This window comes from Salvelinus fontinalis, chromosome 27, assembly GCF_029448725.1.
Source record: "Salvelinus fontinalis isolate EN_2023a chromosome 27, ASM2944872v1, whole genome shotgun sequence".
Classification (NCBI taxonomy): Eukaryota; Metazoa; Chordata; class Actinopteri; order Salmoniformes; family Salmonidae; genus Salvelinus; species Salvelinus fontinalis.
This window is the reverse complement of record NC_074691.1, coordinates 1,205,771-1,227,649: the sequence shown is the minus strand read 5'-3', so window position 1 is coordinate 1,227,649 and position 21,879 is coordinate 1,205,771. Positions and strand designations below refer to the sequence as shown.

General features: G+C 44.3%; 1 protein-coding gene across 1 annotated transcript; it reads left to right on the top strand.

Moving 5' to 3' along the window:
* Positions 1-2,769: 2,769 nt before the first annotated feature.
* On the top strand, positions 2,770-11,131 carry LOC129824837 (heat shock protein HSP 90-beta). The gene is made up of 12 exons (XM_055884344.1): positions 2,770-2,918; positions 4,193-4,336; positions 4,575-4,781; positions 4,876-5,035; positions 5,871-6,004; positions 6,141-6,449; positions 6,979-7,144; positions 7,396-7,586; positions 9,001-9,148; positions 9,261-9,529; positions 10,127-10,460; positions 10,576-11,131. The coding sequence occupies exons 2-12, from the start codon at positions 4,193-4,195 to the stop codon at positions 10,686-10,688; spliced, it is 2,175 nt and encodes a 724-aa protein (XP_055740319.1). The 5' UTR covers positions 2,770-2,918; the 3' UTR covers positions 10,689-11,131.
* The last annotated feature ends 10,748 nt before the right edge of the window (positions 11,132-21,879 follow it).

The following is a 21,879-nucleotide window of genomic DNA, read 5'->3' as shown; positions in this document are numbered from 1 at the left end:
TACTCCTCAGCCTGAAGTGTCTTCACTTGCGCCAGCAAATAGCTAGGTTTTTGTGTGGCACCGACTGGTAAGATGCTTCAGGAGGGTGGTCACATGTGCAAGCAAGGCAGAGGTCCCGGGTTCGTGCCAGATATGGGCCAAATCGGGAGGAAGTGGTACTCGCTAAGGAAACAGCGTGTGATGTCCTTTACCCTAGCACTGGTCGTGCAGAGGAGTCTGAAATATGGTCCAACTAGGAAAATATTCTCAATTCCTTGCTGAATGAAAATTGCACACAATTCCAGTTTTCATTCAGAAGCTGAAACTAGCATCAAAGCAACTTTTTACTGACAGTGTTTCCTAATCTCCGCTCGTGGGCATTATCAGCTGTCGCACAGACGGACTGACAGGCAGGAGCCATTACGACAATTACACTTTTTTTCTGTATCACTCAACTAATTTATTAAGAGTCTCGTTTGTAATGAGCGGGATATAGTTATATATGTAGCCTATTGTTGATGTGTTGTTGTAGTCGTGGATGGATCAAAGGAACAAATAAAACGTGCGTGAGATAAATTATCAATAGGCCTATATGAGTCATAATTCCATTGAGAAATCTGACCTGCAATAGGTCTCTATCAACAAAATATCACAATACAGTGCAGAGTGTTCGATTTGGCTGCTGGAGGGCAAGGAGGCCCCTAGCTCCGCTAAAACCATTGACAGTTGTCAATGGTTTTAGCATGCCATTTTTCAAGGGATTGTTAAATAAATGCTATAGCTAATTATTTGGGTTTTAATATCATCACCTATTTGAAGAGTACAGTCAGAACTACACATTTCCGATTTTTCCACATTTAGCTCTATCGTCAGAGTTATACAGCAAGTAACTGCATGCTTTTCATGATCAGTAAACATCAATTGATCACATCATTTCAGATACGCAAGGGTAGCCTATCCATTTGGCATGTAGCTAGCTAGCTAAGAAAACAACATGTTAACAACAAGTGACATCACCCAGGTGAGTGCTACATTCCTGGAAATGGAGGACCAGAACCAGAGAAGTGGCTCCTATGGAGTGACTGACCAGCAGGTGTGGTGCCCTGTTGTAGAGCTCGTTTTTTTTTTCAGACTCAATCAAATGTATTTATAAAGCCCTTTTTACATCAGAAGCACGGTGGCTAAGAAAAACTCCCTAGAAAGGCAGGAACCCAGAGAGGGCTCTGAGGGGTCTGAGGGGTGGACAATCCTCTTCTGGCTTATAAGAGTACATGGCCATTAAGGCCTATTTGTAAAAAAAAAAAAAAAAAAAACTGCTGTACTTATAATTCGTTAAATCACTTTGAAGTGACCTAAATGGCAATTTAATCTTTCATAGATACATTTCGAAAGATGTATTAAACCAGAAAAAAAAGTAACATTCTATTTGGGATTTACTGAGTCTGGCTTTAACCCTAACTTTAACCACAATGCTAACCCTGTACCTAACCTTAATTTTTTTCATACATTTTTATGATATACTTTTCTTTGCAAATTCACTCTATCTACTCCGATTTCAGAGCACTCTCATCTGATTGTGCGAGAGTGCAGAATAACTGATGAATTTACAAACACGCAACACCTGTTGAATGACTGTTGTCAGTAAACTTCAGCAAAAAAAAAAACTTTCATTGTTGCCAGCAGCACTTTTAGTCACTAACACTCTTTATAAACTGGGTGTTTTGAGCCCTGAATTCTGATTGGCTGACAGTTCGAGCCCTGAATGTTGATTTGTTGTACCCATATACCACAGGTATGACAAAACATTCATTTTAATTGCTCTAATTACGTTGATAACCAGTTAATAGCAATAAGGAACCTCAGGGGTATGTGATATATGGCCAATATACCATGGCTAAGGAGCTGTGTCCAGGCACACCTTGTTGCTTAAGAACAGCCCTTAGCCGTGGTATATTGGCCATATACCACACCCCCTCGGGCTTTATTGTATATAACATGAAAACAGCCTAACCATGGGCGAGTAAAATGGTCAGAGTGAGGAGTTCTCTCGTTTGTGTCTGGAAGTAGCTAGCAAGCTTGCCAACTTTAGCCAGTTAGCTTGAGTGCTTCATTGCCGTTGTGAGGTCAGAACTCTGGGATCAATCCTTTTCCTCGGCCAAAGCGAAAGCTCAGAATTTACGAACTACCCAGAGCCACTCTGACACACTGGAGACAATTTACGAACCCTTTGTGTCTGTGGTGCTAGGACTGAGTTTGACAAGCACGTGACGTCAGTTTTTAGGCGGGTTTTTCATGGAAAGTGCTGGAAAAAACGAAGTACAGCCACTAGAGCTGCTTGATATTCTTCCGCGAGATTAAAACGATAATTTCCACCGTTTTGTATATATTTTGTAATATGTGGCAACTTGATACACAGTCCGATTGATATTAAATCACATGCTTCTTTCTCTATGCAGTATGTCCACTAAATGTGAATATTTGCTTTAAATAACTCTAGTCTATCCTGCAATGTCATCAAAAGTCGGCAGTTCAAATAACTGTCAATAGCCTTTCACAAAGATGTTTCTGATAATTTACCTGAGTGCATGCTGAGGAAATTGATGATAAAAATGGATGAAGATCATCATCATGATAGAACGAAGGAAAATAACAATCACTTCGGTTAAGATATTCATATTTATTTTTAACGTGACAAGAATTGACATGCATTTTAACTTGAATGTATGGGATTCGTAAAGGAGATGCTGCACCCACTGATGCCGCAACACAGCTACAAAGTGCTGCGGATGGATACCCCCGCACAGTCAAACACACAAGAGGGTATAAAGATATCGGTCTTTTAAAAGCAAATCCCTTTCTAGTTTCCTGCGTCATAGAGCCGAGGGGACTGGTGATATTGGTAGCATTTTATTCAAGAGACGTGAACGGAACAAATAAAGGTGTGTACATACTGTATTAACCCTAAAGCTCGTCTACGTACTCAGATATTGTTACCTTTATCAAATCAGCGCTCAAAAGTCACCCTCATGCTAGTTGGATAACGTTAGCCTGTCATCTCTGGTTTGTCCAGCATCAGTCTTCGAGAATGTTCGATTCGGTAGCTAGCATGCGCGCTAACTAGTTTACAAACGTCTGCTACATGTTAAGTACATAATGCTTTTATTTATTTTCCTTATTTGTACACTAAATGATCTAGTTAGCCTTTCCGGCAATGTCATTCACCACATCCACTGTGACAACTGATTCTGCCTTACTGGGTATTAGCTAACTAACGTTAGCCAATCTAACGTTGGCTAATTAACTTTCTAAGAAGGTAAATTTAGGTTAATTTGAATTACTTCACTAGTAAGTGTAGATGACAGAACGTATCGTTAACTGGATTGGCTATCAAACTGTCAACGACTTCGTCAGCATAATGCTACTAGCTTTCATTGTCCGGTTGGCTAATGCAATTAACACTAGCTGCACTTGCATGGCTTCTGACACTTAAATTGATGCAGTGTTATTTTAGTGGCCAGTGGAACTGCCCTGAAGTTGGAATTGGTTGTGCAAAAGTGTAGGTAACTAATTACGTTACATTTGCTACAATGGGTGACCTGGTCCCTTTTCAACTCCAGTAGCGTTAATTGTACAGTCTGGACATCGGCAGCATGACTTTGCGCAACGACACGCTAACTAACTTAGCTACTTCCTCGTGCTTGTCTTGCATTGCTGAATCGTCGTCGCCTTTCCATGGAATTAGCGACTTGATAACTACGTGCGATTTAACATTTTAATTCAGTTAACGTGCTGGAAGTCAATTTGGAGGGAGTTCTTTATGGATTTCCTTAACCGTTCACCGAGTTTGTAAACCACGTGCTGGCGACGTCTATTGTCTCCAGGATGTCGCCATGTTGTTGGATGGTTCCTCAACATCCGGTAGTTGGTCTTTATCAGGAGGAAATGCAAATGATTGTGGAACACTTGTTCGAAGTCTCCAAAATGGAATTGCTTGTGTTAATGCATACTTTTATAGTACATTATGTGGCCAGATTGGCATGACAATTAACTGGTGGGATTTGATGACTGAACTATGGGGGACATTTCAACTGAAAGCAATTCACTCAACTTGTTGCTAACAGCAATCACTAGAATGCATGCACTTAATTTAATTCTGTACTTGTAATATACGGTCATTTGGGCAATTTCATAACGTTGGTACTTTTGCCCCCAGATGCCTGAAGAAATGCGCCAAGAGGAGGAGGCTGAGACCTTTGCCTTCCAGGCAGAGATTGCTCAGCTCATGTCCCTCATCATCAACACCTTTTATTCCAACAAGGAGATCTTCCTCAGGGAGTTGATCTCCAACGCCTCTGATGTAAATATTTGTTTATTAGGGAAGCATCAAGCTGTTCAGTCTAATTGTTGACACTACTGTACAGTGTAATACTTTAGCATCCAGCAAGCTCATCCATACAATAACCAAACTTCAGTGCATAAGGATGATACCAACTTTGAAAAGGATGTGTGGTGGAGGTTGCGTATGTAATAAAATACCCCTTTGGACTTTTCCAGATACTTTGATGCTGTCGTCTGCTTTGTTCAATATCTTTCAGGCTTTGGACAAAATCCGCTACGAAAGTCTGACGGACCCCACCAAGCTGGACAATGGCAAGGAATTGAAGATTGACATCATCCCCAATGTGGAGGAACGCACCCTGACCCTCATTGACACTGGAATTGGCATGACCAAAGCTGACCTCATCAACAACCTGGGAACTATTGCCAAGTCTGGCACCAAGGCCTTCATGGAGGCCCTGCAAGTATGTCCATTGCATTACAGCAATATTCAATAATATGCCTCAAATACTATTCAGTTGAACATTGAGTGATCCATTTTTTTCCTGTCTTTGCTAGGCTGGAGCTGACATCTCCATGATTGGGCAGTTCGGTGTGGGATTCTACTCCGCCTACCTGGTGGCAGAAAGAGTGACCGTCATCACCAAGCACAATGATGATGAGCAGTACATCTGGGAGTCTTCAGCCGGAGGCTCATTCACAGTCAAGGTCGACAGTGGTATGTGTCTCACCCAATGAAGGCTATGCGGGTGGGTTTGTAAAATGTACAAATCCATGAAAAACATAAATTGCCTCTGCATTGTTTTGAGATTGGATCACAGGTAGGGCTGTGGCGGTCATGTAATTTTGGCTGACTAATTGGTCATCCAAATGACCACGGTCACATGTCTCTCACATTTCTCCTCCAAAATGCATGTGCTTCCCTAGAAATAGAATGGGTTTCCCCATGCAAGTTAATGATGGCATAATGGGTGGACTGGCAGCCATTGCGAGTGTACCCATAGGAGAAAAGCAGGAAATTAAAGCACACAATTTACCCATCAATAGGTGCTGTGACTTGATTCAACTGACATGACAAAAATACATTCTGTTGCATGAGCCCCCTCAGAAAACATAATTTGAGCAAATGTTCTACATTTACCATGGAAATGATTGCCTCTAAATACCAGGCAGCCATTGCGAGTGTACCCGTGAGTCAAATTGCCAGGGTTAGAGGTTCCAGGACCATTCTATTGCATAGGACACCAAATAGTTGTTTGCTACATCACGTGTTTTAGCAAGGATCAACAGTTTCATCATGTTGAAGTCCATGTTACAGCAGAAACAAACTCAACCGCGCGAATGCCTGGCCGCCCCTGCTTCAGTCAGATATTTTTGGGGTGGAACAAACAGCTAAGACAGTCATGCAAATAAAATGCCAGTGAAAATATATACATGTCTGTTATACGGTATTGTGCCAGCCCTAATAATAGATGTTATTAAAGCATGTCTATTGTAGTGATGCTGGAATGGGCAATGATGGGTGTATACTTTTCTGTTGACTTAATTTCCAGGGGAGCCCATGTTGCGTGGAACTAAGGTGATTCTGCACATGAAGGAGGACCAGACTGAGTATGTTGAGGAGAAGAGGGTCAAGGAGGTGGTCAAGAAGCACTCTCAGTTCATTGGATATCCCATTACACTTTTCGTGAGTATAGAATTATGGGAGTATTTATAACTAAAGTGTGATTAGTGACATTTATGTAGGACTGGTTTAGGGCACTAAAGTTAGGGGAAGTTTTCCATTAAATAAACAAAATTGTTTATTTTTTTTGTGTGTGCAGGTTGAAAAGGAGCGTGAAAAAGAGATCAGTGATGATGAGGCTGAGGAGGAGAAGGAGGAAAAGGCAGAGGAAAAGGTGGAGGCTGAGGACAAGCCCAAAATTGAGGACGTGGGCTCGGATGACGAGGAGGATTCCAAAGACAAGGACAAGAAGAAGACTAAGAAGATCAAGGAGAAGTATATTGACCAGGAGGAGCTGAACAAGACCAAGCCCATCTGGACCAGGAACCCTGACGATATCACCATGGAGGAGTACGGGGAGTTCTACAAGAGCCTGACCAATGACTGGGAGGACCACCTTGCAGTCAAGGTACTATCACTAAAATGTACATAAATTACGATGTCAAAATGGTATGCCGAGAAGGTATTTCTAGATGGCCTGGTTCCAGATCTGTTTGTACTATTTACGCATACACTACATACAAATTCGCGTAACACGCATATTGACCCAACAAACACGCATGCGTACACATTACATACGCACTCACACTTTTACACTCATTTGCTGGTGCTACTGTTATATTTTACTATCCCGATGCCTAGTCACTTCACCCTGCCTTCATGTACACATCTACCTCAAATACCTCTGCACATTGGTCTCATACTCCCTGTATAATGCTTAATTCTTGTTTATTGTATTCCTCTTGTTACTATTTAAATGTTAAACTCTGTATTGTTGGGAAGTAAGCAAGCGTTTCATGGTAGTCTACAACTGTTGTAGTTAGTGCATGTGACAATTTTTTGGGGGGTGGGATTTGGCTACAAAGCACAGACAGATCTACGTGCAGGATAAGGTGATGGGCGTGTAGTAACCCTCACCTGCTTCTTCCCCTTTGCAGCACTTCTCAGTGGAGGGCCAGCTGGAGTTCCGCGCCCTGCTCTTTATCCCCCGCCGCGCACCCTTTGACCTCTTTGAAAACAAGAAGAAGAAGAATAACATCAAGCTGTATGTCAGGAGGGTCTTCATCATGGACAGCTGCGAAGATCTCATCCCGGAGTACCTGAGTAAGTAGCCTAGTCTCCAGATAGTCTGGAGGTCCAAAGTGGCTGCCACTTTGTCCCCTGGCCGTGTATAATTTCAATGCCACCGACTACAAATAAAGCATTGTTTCTTCACACGTAGGCTAATGGCAAGCATAGATAATGCCCCTCTGAAATAGTTGGCTGCTTGCCTTCTCTGTAGCCGTGTTTAAATACAGCAATTTCTGTAATGGAAACCGCTAAAGAAGTTAAATGTCTTCCTTCTCCCCCTGCAGACTTTGTGCGTGGTGTGGTGGACTCTGAGGATCTCCCCCTGAACATCTCCCGAGAGACGCTGCAACAGAGCAAGATCCTCAAGGTCATCCGCAAGAACATTGTCAAGAAATGTATGGAGCTGTTCGGTGAGCTGGCAGAGGACAAGGAGAACTACAAGAAGTTATACGATGGCTTCTCCAAGAACCTCAAGGTAACTTTGGGAGATGGGTGGGAACTTAGGGATCTGAATTTCTTGAGCAAAGATTGTTTTGCTACTTGTAATCAAACTTGTCCTGTGCCACATTTGCTGTCATCTGGTGTTCTTCAATGCATAAATGTGATTAAACCAAGGTTTAAAGGTTACACACACCACACTGACCAAAAAGTTATTTTGTTGGCATTGCCGTATGTTCATATTAACAGTAAAACATAATCAAAACCTATTTATTTCACTTGCTGTGCTGTTACCTTCAGTTGTTTCATTCTAAACCAGGATTTCATCATACATGTTATGCAGTAACGTTTCAGCTCCGTGGCCTCTTCCTCTTTGCACACTCACTGTCCGTTTCCAGTGTATGCAACATTTCACATAAACCCTGTTTCTTGTCTGCATCGACGTAGCGGTCCTTGTACCTAGCATCGAGCATGGCGGCGACACAGTAAAGAGGCTCGGAATGCCACTGACTCTCTTGTTCACAGCGTCAAGTATATTTTAACCCCACGGTCTGTCGGCAGTTTTGTTGAGCAGGCGTTTTAATGCCATGACAGGGTATCGCGTCTGCTGCAGACGTAGTTGATTTGATTGTTTGTTGAGTCAGTAGTTTCGAATGGTGCTAGGAATGTTCATGTTCTCAAATGGCAGCAGCGGTATGAGAACCAGCACATTCTTGAGCATGCAATACGGCTTCTTCAGTACTAAATCCTCATCGACCCACTGTGCTGTCAGACTTGGCATGCTCATGGGGCTGACATCACTGGGCCAAATGTCAGTCGTGACACTCATAGATGTACGTTTCGACAATACTGTAACTCTGGTAAAGCATCAGCTGAGAAATTGTGTGTACCGGGTGCTCGACCAGCCGACGAAAGCCAACATCCACAACAGAGGACGGTTGCTTGTCAAGAGCAATGAATTCCATTGTCTTGGTGTTTTTTAGTGGTCTCGCTGGAATGTACAGATTCTTTCAAATGTGTGCTTAGTATTTCTGCTTTTGTTCTGTAGTGCTATATATATTAAAAAATGTGGCGTTATGTAGGTATGCACGTCAGCTGTGACATCGGTTTTGCACGTTGGCGTTAAACTGGGCCTTTTTGGCTGATATCGGCTGACGTTCCCCTATTTATTTTTTAAAATTTAGCAATCCCTAGTAGTTTGCCCAATTTCTTAAATATAAGCTCTCTCCGCATACCCGGTGGGTCTAGTTATTGTGCTGTTCCAAACCAGTATCCATCCCTATTTAGTATTTGAAGAACTATTGACTATATATTTAGACTGGCTTCAAGAGCCACAACCTTAAACTTCAATAGCTAAATGATTACATAGAACAGTTCCCCAGGAAAAAGTTGAATGTGTAGTAACTCCTATTGACTACCAGGTTTTACTAATGGTAATTATTTCTCTGCAGCTGGGGATCCACGAGGACTCCCAAAACCGCAAGAAGCTATCCGAGCTGCTGCGCTACCACAGCTCCCAGTCCGGAGATGAGCTGACATCCCTCACAGAGTACCTCACCCGCATGAAGGACAACCAAAAATCCATCTACTACATAACCGGTGAGTCTAGTTACACATTCAGTCAACATAACATTGAGCTCCAAGCCCAATAGCAGTCATTGAATTTAATCATTTAGACACAGAAGTTGACTGACGTCACATTTTTCTTAAGGTGAGAGCAAGGACCAGGTGGCCAACTCCGCCTTTGTGGAACGCGTGCGCAAGCGTGGCTTCGAGGTCCTGTACATGACGGAGCCCATCGACGAGTACTGCGTCCAGCAGCTGAAGGAGTTTGACGGTAAAACCCTGGTCTCTGTAACCAAGGAGGGGTTGGAGCTGCCTGAGGATGAGGAGGAGAAGAAGAAGATGGAGGAGGACAAGACAAGGTTTGAGAACCTCTGCAAGCTCATGAAGGAGATCCTGGACAAGAAAGTAGAGAAGGTAAATGATGGTAACCAACCTGTGCTTTCTGCAAAAGAAAATTGCCCATGCCTTTAATCTCTTTCTGTGCTCTGAATTTTGGTGATTGACAATTAGATTTTTTATTTCTGGTTGTGAACAGGTGCCATAGTTCATCATAAGCTAACATTGACCCTGGTGAGTCCTTTGACCATGTAGATTGAAGTGTCCAGTTAGGCTCGCGTGGTTGTTGTGAAGCTGTCCCGGCTTTGCCATTGGCTTGACTGGGAATGCCCAGTGTGTCAATGTAGTTTGTCCCCAGGAGGTTATGCCATTACCTAGATGACCTTGTGAGTTTGACGCAGTGTTTCTTTAGTGGTGAATGCTTGCAATAATGACGTTCTAACATTAACACCAACCTTTTCCAGAGTTGAGAATTTGCCTGTTTCTGACTACATTTTGGATGTTTTGTGTGAAATCTAACAACTTTCCAGCACAATATTTCACTTACGATTTTTCCCCCTTGTTTTTAAAGCTGATCTTTTGACAATTCAATTTAGGGTCAACTTGCCTGCACTGGCTTGTCACACCTGTGTGCTGTTAGTTTGTGACCTAACATTTGCCTCTCTGCCCCTTCAGGTGACTGTGTCAAACAGGCTGGTGTCGTCGCCCTGCTGCATCGTGACCAGCACGTATGGCTGGACGGCCAACATGGAGCGCATCATGAAGGCACAGGCCCTGAGGGACAACTCCACAATGGGCTACATGATGGCCAAGAAGCACCTGGAGATCAACCCAGACCACCCCATTGTGGAGACCCTAAGGCAGAAGGCTGACCTGGACAAGAACGACAAGGCGGTGAAGGACTTAGTCATCCTATTGTTCGAGACGGCATTGCTCTCTTCAGGCTTCAGCCTGGATGACCCCCAGACTCACTCCAACCGCATCTACAGGATGATCAAGCTGGGCCTGGGTAAGGATGCACACTCGGAACTGTTAGGGGGAAGGACACTTTTCTAAAGGGTAACATGGTTGACTATAATGGAAATGGGGCTGTAGGCTAGGTCTAATTTCTCTTCCCCTTTCAGGAATCGATGATGACGAAGTGATCCCTGAGGAGCCCACCTCTGCACCCGCCCCAGATGAGATCCCACCTCTAGAGGGAGATGATGACGCTTCACGCATGGAGGAAGTGGATTAAACCTACCCCTGTATAGCCTCACTTTTTTTCCCCAATCGAACATCTGTTTATTTGCTCTTTTTTTCTAAACTGGAGAAACCTGGTCGGTGTCCTTTTATGGTATAACAAAATAATTATCTTAACTCCTGCTGCCCAGTGGACCAGTGTTGCTCTTGTCTTGAGCCTTCTGTTAAAATTCTAGAATAGCAGTTGATTTTGTAATAGTTATCGGTGGGCAATTCATTAAAAAAAACAGTACCCTGTTGCACTGAGTTTTAAATGTTGGACTGGTAGCTATGTTAGGGGAAATGGAACATTCCATTAGACTGACACTGGGGGGGTGGTTCTTCTGATGTGCAACTTGCACGCTGCTTGGAGAGTGGACTGCAAGATTCCTTTGCCTGAATCCAGACCTGTCTGTTCATTTTTTGTTTTGCAAAAATTAAAAGACTTAAGACCTTAAATTTTCTAATTTGTCTGGACTATTAGTTTGTTCTTCCTAACATTAGAAACTGGAGGTTGATGAAACAGACCTCAAGAATGAGTCATGTCAGATTTCCATTCAAACAACCACTATATGTCCCTGTTTCTTAATCTTAACCTAGCCCTTCACAATATTTATGCTTGTGGCAAAGGTACAATGCTTGTTTGAACAGTTAACACAGCAGGCTATAAACCACCACATTTATTGGGAAAACTACACTTGTATAAATGCAACAATTTTACAGAGTTGCATGTCAATTGAAATAAGTAAGCCCTAATCTATGGATTTCACATGACTGGGAAGGGGCACAGCAATGGGAGGGCATCGGTCCACCCACTAGTCAGTTTTATCTGTCAGGGGGGCTGGTCTCAGACTTGCACTGGATGTGGCGGTCCTGGGCTGGCGCGTTTACACGTGGTCTGCGGTGGTTAGGTCAATTGGACGTATTGCCACTTTGTAAAAACGACAGGTGGGTTATGGTAGCAAAATTAACATTAAATAATCTGGGAACAGCTCTGATGGCTGTTCCAGCAGTCAACATGCCAATGCAGGCTCCCTCAACTTGACATCTGTGGCCTTTTACTGTCCCCAGCACAAGGTGCCATGATCAAGCTGTTCAATCAGCTCATTGATATGCCACACCTGTCAGGTGGATGGCTTGTCTTGGCAAAGGTGAGATGCTCAAATGGATGTAAACAAATGTGCACAATGTGCAGTGGTGGAAAGTCATACTTGAGTAAAAGTAATTACGCCTTGAATAGAAAATGACTCAAATGAAAATCCCTCAGTAAGATTCTACTTGAGTAAAATGATTTGGTCTTAAATATAAGTATCTAAAGTAAAAGTAGAAATAATTTCAAGTTCTTTATATTAAGGAAACCAAATAGCGTTTTTTACATTTACAGATAGCCAGGGGCACGCTCCCAACATTTGCATTTTTATTTATTTATTACAATACCAATATTACACACTAATACAGGGACATTCCTGTGAATAGAATGATAAAATAAACCGGGCGTTTTAAGTTTCACACGTTTGAGGGATTTATAAAATTGCAACAGTTCAATGAAAACTTAAAAAGAAGGAGTTTTCCCCACCCCATTTACAAATTGTGAATATAATATTTGACCAAGAGAATAATGTTAATAAAATAGTTATGATCGGAATTACAAGGATAAGCATAATGCCATTTAACATCAAATGTAACATTGGTAACTTTTGAGATCTCATACACAACCATTCATGAATTTCAATTCATAGTTTACTAGAATGGCGGCATGAAAATAAATGTTCTATAGATTCTGAATCAGAGGAACAAAAAACGAGGCATTTTGTCAAAATGAAACCTTTTGTGCAAGAAATTAACAGAGTAGACGGAGGAAAATATTTTCTAAACTAAAAAATGTGTTTCTTTAACTTGGGATAACTGGACAATTAAGGTAAAAGGTAGTTGCCTTAGCATGGGTTGGTCACTTCCATAGCAATATATTGAATTATAATCACCTAAAATGACTGAATTAACTGCCAATTGTATCCACTTATTGTTGAATTTTTTTATCCAAAAGGTTCAAGTCATTAATTTGTCAACTTGGAAAAGTGGGAACAACCTCATAATATAACAAAGGGTTCTTAATAAGTCCAAGTAAAGGAAGTGGAATTGCTTTGCAAACCTGAAATGTATCAATGAACTCATTAAACGTCAGAAACCCCTCGGTGTTGTCTAACAAATCACCAGCAAAATTAATACCCTTGTCAAACCAAAGGCTTTTAAAAATTGATTTCCTATTAATTTTAATAACTTGAATATCTTTTTTCAGAAAAATAAAATGTTCTGGTGAAACTTAGACAATTTCACAGGTAATTAAATCACATTTCATTAGGAATTCCACCAAGTCCACCAAGTTTATTAAACAGACTGTTAGGGATATGATACCACATAGAGGATTAGACAAACATCATTTCAACCATTTAATTCTTAAAGTACCCACTAACGACTCAAAATCAGTAGCCTGTAAATCTTCACGATCATAGTCATTCACTAATTGAGATTTCCGAAAATAATGCATTTCATTCCTCCAAATAAATCTAAATATAACAGAATTGACTTTTTTGATGTTATTAGAAGAAAGAAAAAAGGGACTGACTGGGTAAATTATTCTAGATAAACCATCAGTCTTGGATGAAAGAATACAACCCAAAATTGAGATATCACGTTGCAGCTCCCAACTTAACAAAACTCTCATGGAATTAATGCTATTATCAATGTTTAAAGATTCTCTATCTGAATTTGTTTTAGTGAGAACAATTCCAAAATATTTAACTTCCTTTTTAACAGGTATGGAGGTCATGTTGACCCTATCCTTTAGGAAAAGGGCAGTATCATCTGCAAATAGACTTATATTTATAACTTTGACTGACATTTATATATTTATCTTTACCAAAAATACAGATCCCTTTTAAATTCTCAGATTTAAGAAATAAGAAATACGGCTAGTAAATCTGTGGCTAAAATAAATAGAAGACGGGAGATTGGACAACCCTTTCTAATTCCTCTAAAAATAAAGAAACAAGGGGATGTTCCATTACTCTGTCACACCCTGGCCTCTGTTATATTGATTTTCTTTATTAGTTTAGTCAGGTCAGGGTGTGACATGGGGGATGTTTGTGTGTTTTGTCTAGTTTAGGGTGTGTGTATTGTTTAGGGGGTTTTGTAGTAGGTATGGGGTAGTGTTCAGTGTAGGTGTTTAGGAAAGTCTATGGTTGCCTGATTTAGTTCTCAATCAGAGACAGCTGTTTATTGTTGTCTCTGATTGGGAGCCATATTTAAGGCAGCCATAGGCTTTAGGTGTTTGTGGGTAATTGTCTATGTTGAACGTTTGTAGCTTGTGTATGCACTTACGTTTGTAGCTTCACTTTTGTTTTGTAAAAGTGTTCGTTTCGTGTTTCGTCATCTTTAATAAAAGAAGATGTCTTCATATCCCGCTGCGCCTTGGTCCGCTTATTATGACGATCGTGACAGAATTACCCACCAACAAAGGATCAAGCAGCGGTGTAACGGGAGAAAGCAACAGGACCCACCTACACAGGATTTCTGGACATGGGAGGAAATACTGGATGGTAAAGGGCCATGGGCTCAACCTGGAGAATATCGCCGCCCTCGTGAAGAGCTGGAGGCAGCTAAAGCCGAGAGGCGGCGGTATGAGGAGGCAGCACGGAAACAGAAGAAGGATGTGGGCTACACTGCGTGGGAAGAGATCGACAGATGGGCGATTGACCCTAAGAGAGTGCCGGAGCCCGCCTGGGATTCTCTGGCGCAGTGCGAGGAGGGATACCGGCGAATGGAGGCAGCACGGCAAAACGGTAGGAAGCCCGAGAGACAGCCCAAAAAAACTTGGGGGGGGGGGGGATTTGGAGCAGTCGGCGAAGTTGAGGGGTGAGTCTGAGATTGTCGAGAAGTTATTGGACAGATTGGAGGAGAGTGAACGAAGGGGAGATTATGAGACATTCGAGGAGTTGTTGACAAAATTGGAGGAGAGTGAAGAGAGAGAGCTGTTGATTTGGCAGAGTATGCATGGCATTCTCCCTGAGGAGCGTATTAGCTGTTCGATGCCACCTGTGTCAGTTCCTCGTACTCAGCCTGAAACTTGTGTGAAAGTTCCGGAAGATTTGATGCCGGCTATACACACTAGGTCTCCAGTACATCTTCACAACCCGGTGTGTCCTGTTCCTGCTTCTTGCACTCATCCTGAGATGCGTGTCCCCAGCCCGGTACCACCAGTTCCGGCACCACGCACTAGGTCTAATGTGCGTCTCCAGGGTCCAGTATGCCCTGTTCCTTCTCCCCGCACTCGCCCTGAGGTGCGTGCCCTCAGCCCGGTACCACCAGTCCCGGTACCACGCACCAGTCCTATAGTGCGCCTCGAGAACTCAGTGTGCCCTGTTCCTGCTCCCCGCACTAGCCTTGAGGTGCGTGTCTCTAGTCCGGTACCACCAGTTCCGGCACCACGTACCAGGCCTACTGTGCGCCTCAGCCTGTCAGAGTCTGCCGTCTGCCCAACGCCGCCTGCACTGCTCGTCTGCCCAGCGCCGTCTGAGCTGCCTGCCTGCCCAGCGCTATCTGAGCCATCCGTCTGCCCAGCGCCATCTGAGCCATCCGTCTGCCCAGCGCCATCTGAGCCATCCGTCTGCCCAGCGCCATCTGAGCCATCCGTCTGTCCCGAGCCATTAGAGCCGCCCGTCTGTCCCGAGCCGTCAGAGCCGTTCGTCAGTCAGGAGCCGCTAGAGCCGCCAGTCAGCCAGGATCTTCCAGAGCCGCCAGTCAGCCATGACCAGCCAGAGCCACCAGCCAGAGCCGCCAGCCAGCCATGACCAGCCAGAGCCGCCAGCCAGCCATGACCAGCCAGAGCCGTCAGCCAGCCATGACCAGCCAGAGCCGTCAGCCAGCCATGACCAGCCAGAGCCGTCAGCCAGCCATGACCAGCCAGAGCCGTCAGCCAGCCATGACTAGCCAGAGCCGTCAGCCAACCATGACCAGCCAGAGCCGTCAGCCAGCCAGAGCCGTCGGCCAGCCATGACCAGCCAGAGCCGTCGGCCAGCCATGACCAGCCAGAGCCGTCGGCCAGCCATGACCAGCCAGAGCCCGTCGGCCAGCCATGACCAGCCAGAGCCGTCAGCCAGCCATGACCAGCCAGAGCCGTCAGCCAGCCATGACCAGCCAGAGCCGTCAGCCAGCCATGACCAGCCAGAGCCGTCAGCCAGCCATGACCAGCCAGAGCCGTCAGCCAACCATGACCAGCCAGAGCCGTCGGCCAGCCATGACCAGCCAGAGCCGTCGGCCAGCCATGACCAGCCAGAGCCGTCGGCCAGCCATGACCAGCCAGAGCCCGTCGGCCAGCCATGACCAGCCAGAGCCCGTCGGCCAGCCATGACCTGCCAGAGCCCGTCGGCCAGCCATGACCAGCCAGAGCCCGTCGGCCAGCCATGACCAGCCAGAGCCCGTCGGCCAGCCATGACCAGCCAGAGCCCGTCGGCCAGCCATGACCAGCCAGAGCCCGTCGGCCAGCCATGACCAGCCAGAGCCCGTCGGCCAGCCATGACCAGCCAGAGCCCGTCGGCCAGCCATGACCAGCCAGAGCCCGTCGGCCAGCCATGACCAGCCAGAGCCCGTCGGCCAGCCATGACCAGCCAGAGCCCGTCGGCCAGCCATGACCAGCCAGAGCCCGTCGGCCAGCCATGACCAGCCAGAGCCCGTCGGCCAGCCATGACCAGCCAGAGCCCGTCGGCCAGCCATGACTCAGTGTATTGTAGAAAGAGTGTATTTCCTTATTAATCATATCAAGATCATCAGATATAGTGTCATTTACATAAATGGATGAAATACTATTCCTAGTCTGCCTACTTTTCTACAAGTTAAAGAAATAAGATGTTTTTTTCACCTTTCTCAATCCATTTGGCCTTTGAACAGATGAAGGCACCCTGTGCCTTATCATTGTATATGTCATCCAGTTCACATTGGCATTTAGCAAGCTCGGCTTTTTCATCTTCATTTAAATCAAATCAAACTTTATATATCACATGCGCCGAATACAACATGTGTCGTAGACCTTACCGTGAAATGCTTACTTACAAGCCCTTAACCAACAGTACAGTTCAAGAAACAGTTAAGAAAATATTTACCAAATAAACTCAAGTAAAAAATAATAAAAAGTAGCACAATAAAGTAACAATAACGAGGCTATATAATGGGGGTACCGGAAGTCAATCCGGAAAATTTCAGGAACTTTGAACGTTTCTTTAAGTTCAGTCGCAAAAACCATCAAGTAATATGATGAAACTTGCTCTTATGAGGACGACCACAGGATAGGAAGACGCAGAGTTACCTCTGCTGCAGAGGATAAGTTCATTAGAGTTAACTGCACCTCAGATTGCAGCCCATAGAAATGCTTCACAGAGTTCAAGTAACAGACACATCTCAACATCAACTGTTCAGAGGAGACTGCGTGAATCAGGCCTTCATGGTCGAATTGCTGCAAAGAAACCACTACTAAATGACGCCAATAAGAAGAGACTTGCTTGGGCCAAGAAAAAATTAGCAATGAACATTAGACCGGTGTAAATCTATCCTTTGTTCTGATGCGTCCAAATTTGCGATTTTTGGTTCCAACCGTTGTGTCATTGTGAGACGCAGAGTAGGTGAACAGATGATCTCCACATGTGTGGTTCCTACCGTGAAGCATGGAGGAGGAGGTGTGATGGTGTGGGGGCGCTTTGCTGGTGAAACTGTCTGTGATTTATTTAGAATTCAAGGCACACTCAACCAGCATGGCTACCACAGCATTCTGCAGCGATACACTTCGTGGGACTATCATTTGTTTTGCATCAGGACAACCTCCAGGCTGTGTAAGGGCTATTTGACCAAGAAGGAGAGTGATGGTGCTGCATCAGATGACCTGGCCTCCACAATCACCCAACCTCAACCCAATTGAGATGGTTTGGGATGACTGAGTTGGACCGCAGAGTGAAGGAAAAGCAGCCAACAAGTGCACAGCATATGTGGGAACTCCTTCAAGACTATTGGAAAAGCATTCCTCATGAAGCTCATGAATGCCAAGAGTGTGCAAAGCTGTCATCAAGGCAAAGGGTGGCTACTTTGAATAATCTCAAATATAAAATATGATTTGATTAACACGCTTGGTTAATCTGATTCCATATGTGTTATTTCATTGTTTTTCCAGCGGACCACCAGCGGACCAGCTGACACCGTTCATATTATCAGTATCTTTCCACACAGTAATGAATCCAAAATAATGTACACCCCTCTCAAAAATCTTTGCAAATGTATTGTAAAACACATTACAATATAAAAGTATCTACATTGAATGAATATGCATTTTATAATAAAAAATATATATTATACAATTAGTAATAATAATATAATAAATGTGTATATATATATATACAGTGGGGAGAACAAGTATTTGATACTTTTAAATTCCGTCTCTCACAGTTGAAGTGTACCTATGATAAAAATGACAGACCTCTACATGCATTGTAAGTAGGAAAACCTGCAAAATCGGCAGTGTATCAAATACTTGTTCTCCCCACTGTATATATACATTTATTTTTTATAAAAAATCTATATTATACAATTAGTAATAATAACAGAATACATGTATATATATGTATGTATATATATTATACAATTAGTAATAATAATAAAATAAATGTATATATATACATTTATTTTATTATTATTGCTAATTGTATAATATATATTTTTATATATACACTGCTCAAAAAATAAAGGGAACACTTAAACAACACAATGTAACTCCAAGTCAATCACACTTCTGTGAAATCAAACTGTCCACTTAGGAAGCAACACTGATTGACAATAAATTTCACATGCTGTTGTGCAAATGGAATAGACAAAAGGTGGAAATTATAGGCAATTAGCAAGACACCCCCAATAAAGGAGTGGTTCTGCAGGTGGTGACCACAGACCACTTCTCAGTTCCTATGCTTCCTGGCTGATGTTTTGGTCACTTTTGAATGCTGGCGGTGCTTTCACTCTAGTTGTAGCATGAGACGGAGTCTACAACCCACACAAGTGGCTCAGGTAGTGCAGCTCATCCAGGATGGCACATCAATGCGAGCTGTGGCAAAAAGGTTTGCTGTGTCTGTCAGCGTAGTGTCCAGAGCATGGAGGCGCTACCAGGAGACAGGCCAGTACATCAGGAGACGTGGAGGAGGCCGTAGGAGGGCAACAACCCAGCAGGGTTGGGAATCACCCGCAGCAAGAGCGACATCATTGATATATACAGAGAAATGAGTCGGCCCGAGAATTGAACCCTGTGGTACCCCTATAGAGACTGCCAGAGGTCCGGACAACAGGCCCTCCGATTTGACAAACTGAACTCTGTCAGAGAAGTAGCTGGTGAACCAGGCAAAGCAGTCATTTTAGAGACCAAGGCTGTTGAGTCTGCCAATAAGGATACAGTGATACAGCCCTGGCCAGGTTGATGAAGACGGCGTACAGTACTGTCTTTTATCGATGGTGGTTATGATATCGTTTAGTACCTTGAGCGTGGCTGAGGTGCACCCGTGACCAGCTCGGAAACCGGTTTGCACAGCGGAGAAGGTACGGTGGGATTCGAAATGGTCAGTGATCTGTTTATTAACTTAAAACATTGACTCAGAAAAATGGGTTAAATTGCTGGCAGAGACAATGGGGTGAAAGTAGTAAGGGCAGACATTTTAATAGTACAGGGAAATCCGTACAGGAGATAGACATAATGGGAACAGAAGGGAGGAGGTTATGTTGTGTAGGATGAGATTAGGGCATACAGGATTTAAATTCATATTTGAAATTGATGGTACTGGAATGTGGAATGGCTGTATGGTAGAGGAAACGGTTGAAATGTATGCTGTAGAACGTGAGAGGTTGTTTGACAAGGTCAGAGAGATTGGACAGGAATGGGGAGTCGGAGATATTTTGGGTGAGGGTAGTGAGATTTGTCGGGAACTATGTTATTAGAAATTCAGGGTTAAGAGAAAATAGTTGTATAGATAGGCTGTGACCAGTCTCACACTCTAGTACAGTAGGATGCGATTCGACAATAAAACTTGAAGCAGATAGGATGTCAATGGTATCCAAGATGGCGTAGCAGTGTAGACGTCTTTGTCCTGTCGTGTCCCGTGTCCCTTGTATATATCTTTTTACATCTTTTTCTTCGCATATCTTTTAAAAATACTTTCTTAAACCTCAACTTCTAAATACTCTCCTGCAACCCGCCTCACCCAATGTGGCGTGGATCTGCTTTTTTCTAAAGTATTTCTATTTACTTCTGATCTGGAATCCATCTACTGAAGATAGCCAGCTAACTGCCTACCAGCTATCAGTTAGCAAACCATTGCTAGCGGTCATCAGCTAACCTTTAGCTCGGAAAGCTCTCGCTAGTTCGAACAACGTGACTAAAACCAGAGCATAACGGACCTATTTCTCTCCATATCCCCGGATTCCTACCGCAAACTCTGAACATTTTCATCTGGATCTTCGCAACTAGCTAACCACAATCCCGGGTGACCACTCCTGGCTAGCGTTTCCATCCCGGAGCAAGCACCAATTAGCCTAAAGCTAGCCCGGCTAGGGCTCCTGTGCTACCACTGAAGCCCACTCCTGGGCTACAATATCCGGACCCCTTTACTGCCGGTACGGAGCACGGAACCCCGCCGATCCTCTACGACTGGAATACCGACATAATCTGCCCGAGGACTCCAACAGGCCCCTCAGGCGTGACGCCCGCTGAAGGCCCATTCTGCTAACCTACTAGGCCTGTTAGCTACCTAGAGCTACCTGGAACCCTACTAATTCCACGACTGGTCTATCGACGTCACCGCACGAAGAGGCAAAAACAGACTCCCCCCCCCCATCGCGACGTCCCCCAAAGGCTAACTTGCCTGCCCCGGTCTGCTAACTGCTAGCTTATCTTGCAGCTAGCGCAGCCAGGAAGCTAGCACCAGTTAGCAAACACAATTCTACAATTCACAACCTCTCTTTCGCCATCGCTATCCGGCTTGGATTCTCTGTCGACACGACCACGTCTGGTTTGCAGACGTGCCCTCAACCGGTGCCCTCAACCGGCCTCCGTCTGAGCAGACCCCCTCCGTCTGAGCAGACCACCCCCCCGGGCTACTAACTTTAAACGCGTGCTAGCTTAGTGGAGGCCTCACTGCTCCATCTACGGCTGCCCCCTGGACACTATGATCACTTGGCTATATAGCTGATGCCTGCTTGACTGTCCATTAATTCACGGTACTCCATTCTGTTTATTTGTGTTTTATCTGTCGGCTCTGTGCCTTAACTCAGGATCTGTGTGTAGTTAATCCGACCCTCTCTGCCCAGTCGTCGCCATTTTTACCTTCTGTTGCTGTGTTAGCTGACTAGCTGCTGTTATCTCACCTGCTGTTTTAGCTAGCTCTCCCAATCATGACCTGCAATCACTTTATGCCTTATTGTATGTCTCTCTCAAATATCAATATGCCTTGCATACTGTTGTTCAGGCTAGTTATCATTGTTTTGGTTTGCAATGGACCCCGTAGTTCCACTCTCCGTACCTCTGATACCTCCTTTGTCCCACCCCCCACACATGCGGTGACCTCACCCATTGAGACCAGCATGTCCAGAGATACAACCTCTCTTATCATCACCCAGTGCCTGGGCTTGCCTCCGCTGTACCCGTGCCCCACCATACCCTGGTCTGCACATTATGCCCAGAATCTATTCTACCACGCCCATAAATCTGCTCCTTTTATTCCTTGTCCCCAACGCTCTAGGCGACCAGTTTTGATAGCCTTTAGCCGCACCCTCATCCTACTACTCCTCTGTTCCTCGGGTGATGTGGAGGTAAACCCAGGCCCTGCATGTCCCCAGTCACCCTCATTTGTTGACTTCTGTGATCGAGAAAGCCTTGGCCTCATGCATGTCAACATCAGAAGCCTCCTCCCTAAGTTTGCCTTACTCACCGCTTTACCACACTCTGCCAACCCTGATGTCCTTGCCGTGTCTGAATCCTGGCTTAGGAAGGCCACCAAAAACTCTGAGATTTCCATACCCAACTATAACACTTTCCGTCAAGATAGAACTGCCAAAGGGGGAGGAGTTGCAATCTACTGCAGAGATAGCCTGCAAAGTTCTGTCATACTTTCCAAGTCTATGCACAAACAGTT

Coding starts and splice junctions, on each gene's coding strand:
- LOC129824837 (XM_055884344.1), top strand. CDS start 4,193: ATGCCTGAAGAAATGCGCCAAGAGGAGGAGGCTGAGACCTTTGCCTTC. Junction 5,036..5,870: donor CACAGTCAAGGTCGACAGTG/GTATGTGTCTCA, acceptor CTTAATTTCCAG/GGGAGCCCATGTTGCGTGGA. Junction 7,587..9,000: donor GCTTCTCCAAGAACCTCAAG/GTAACTTTGGGA, acceptor ATTTCTCTGCAG/CTGGGGATCCACGAGGACTC.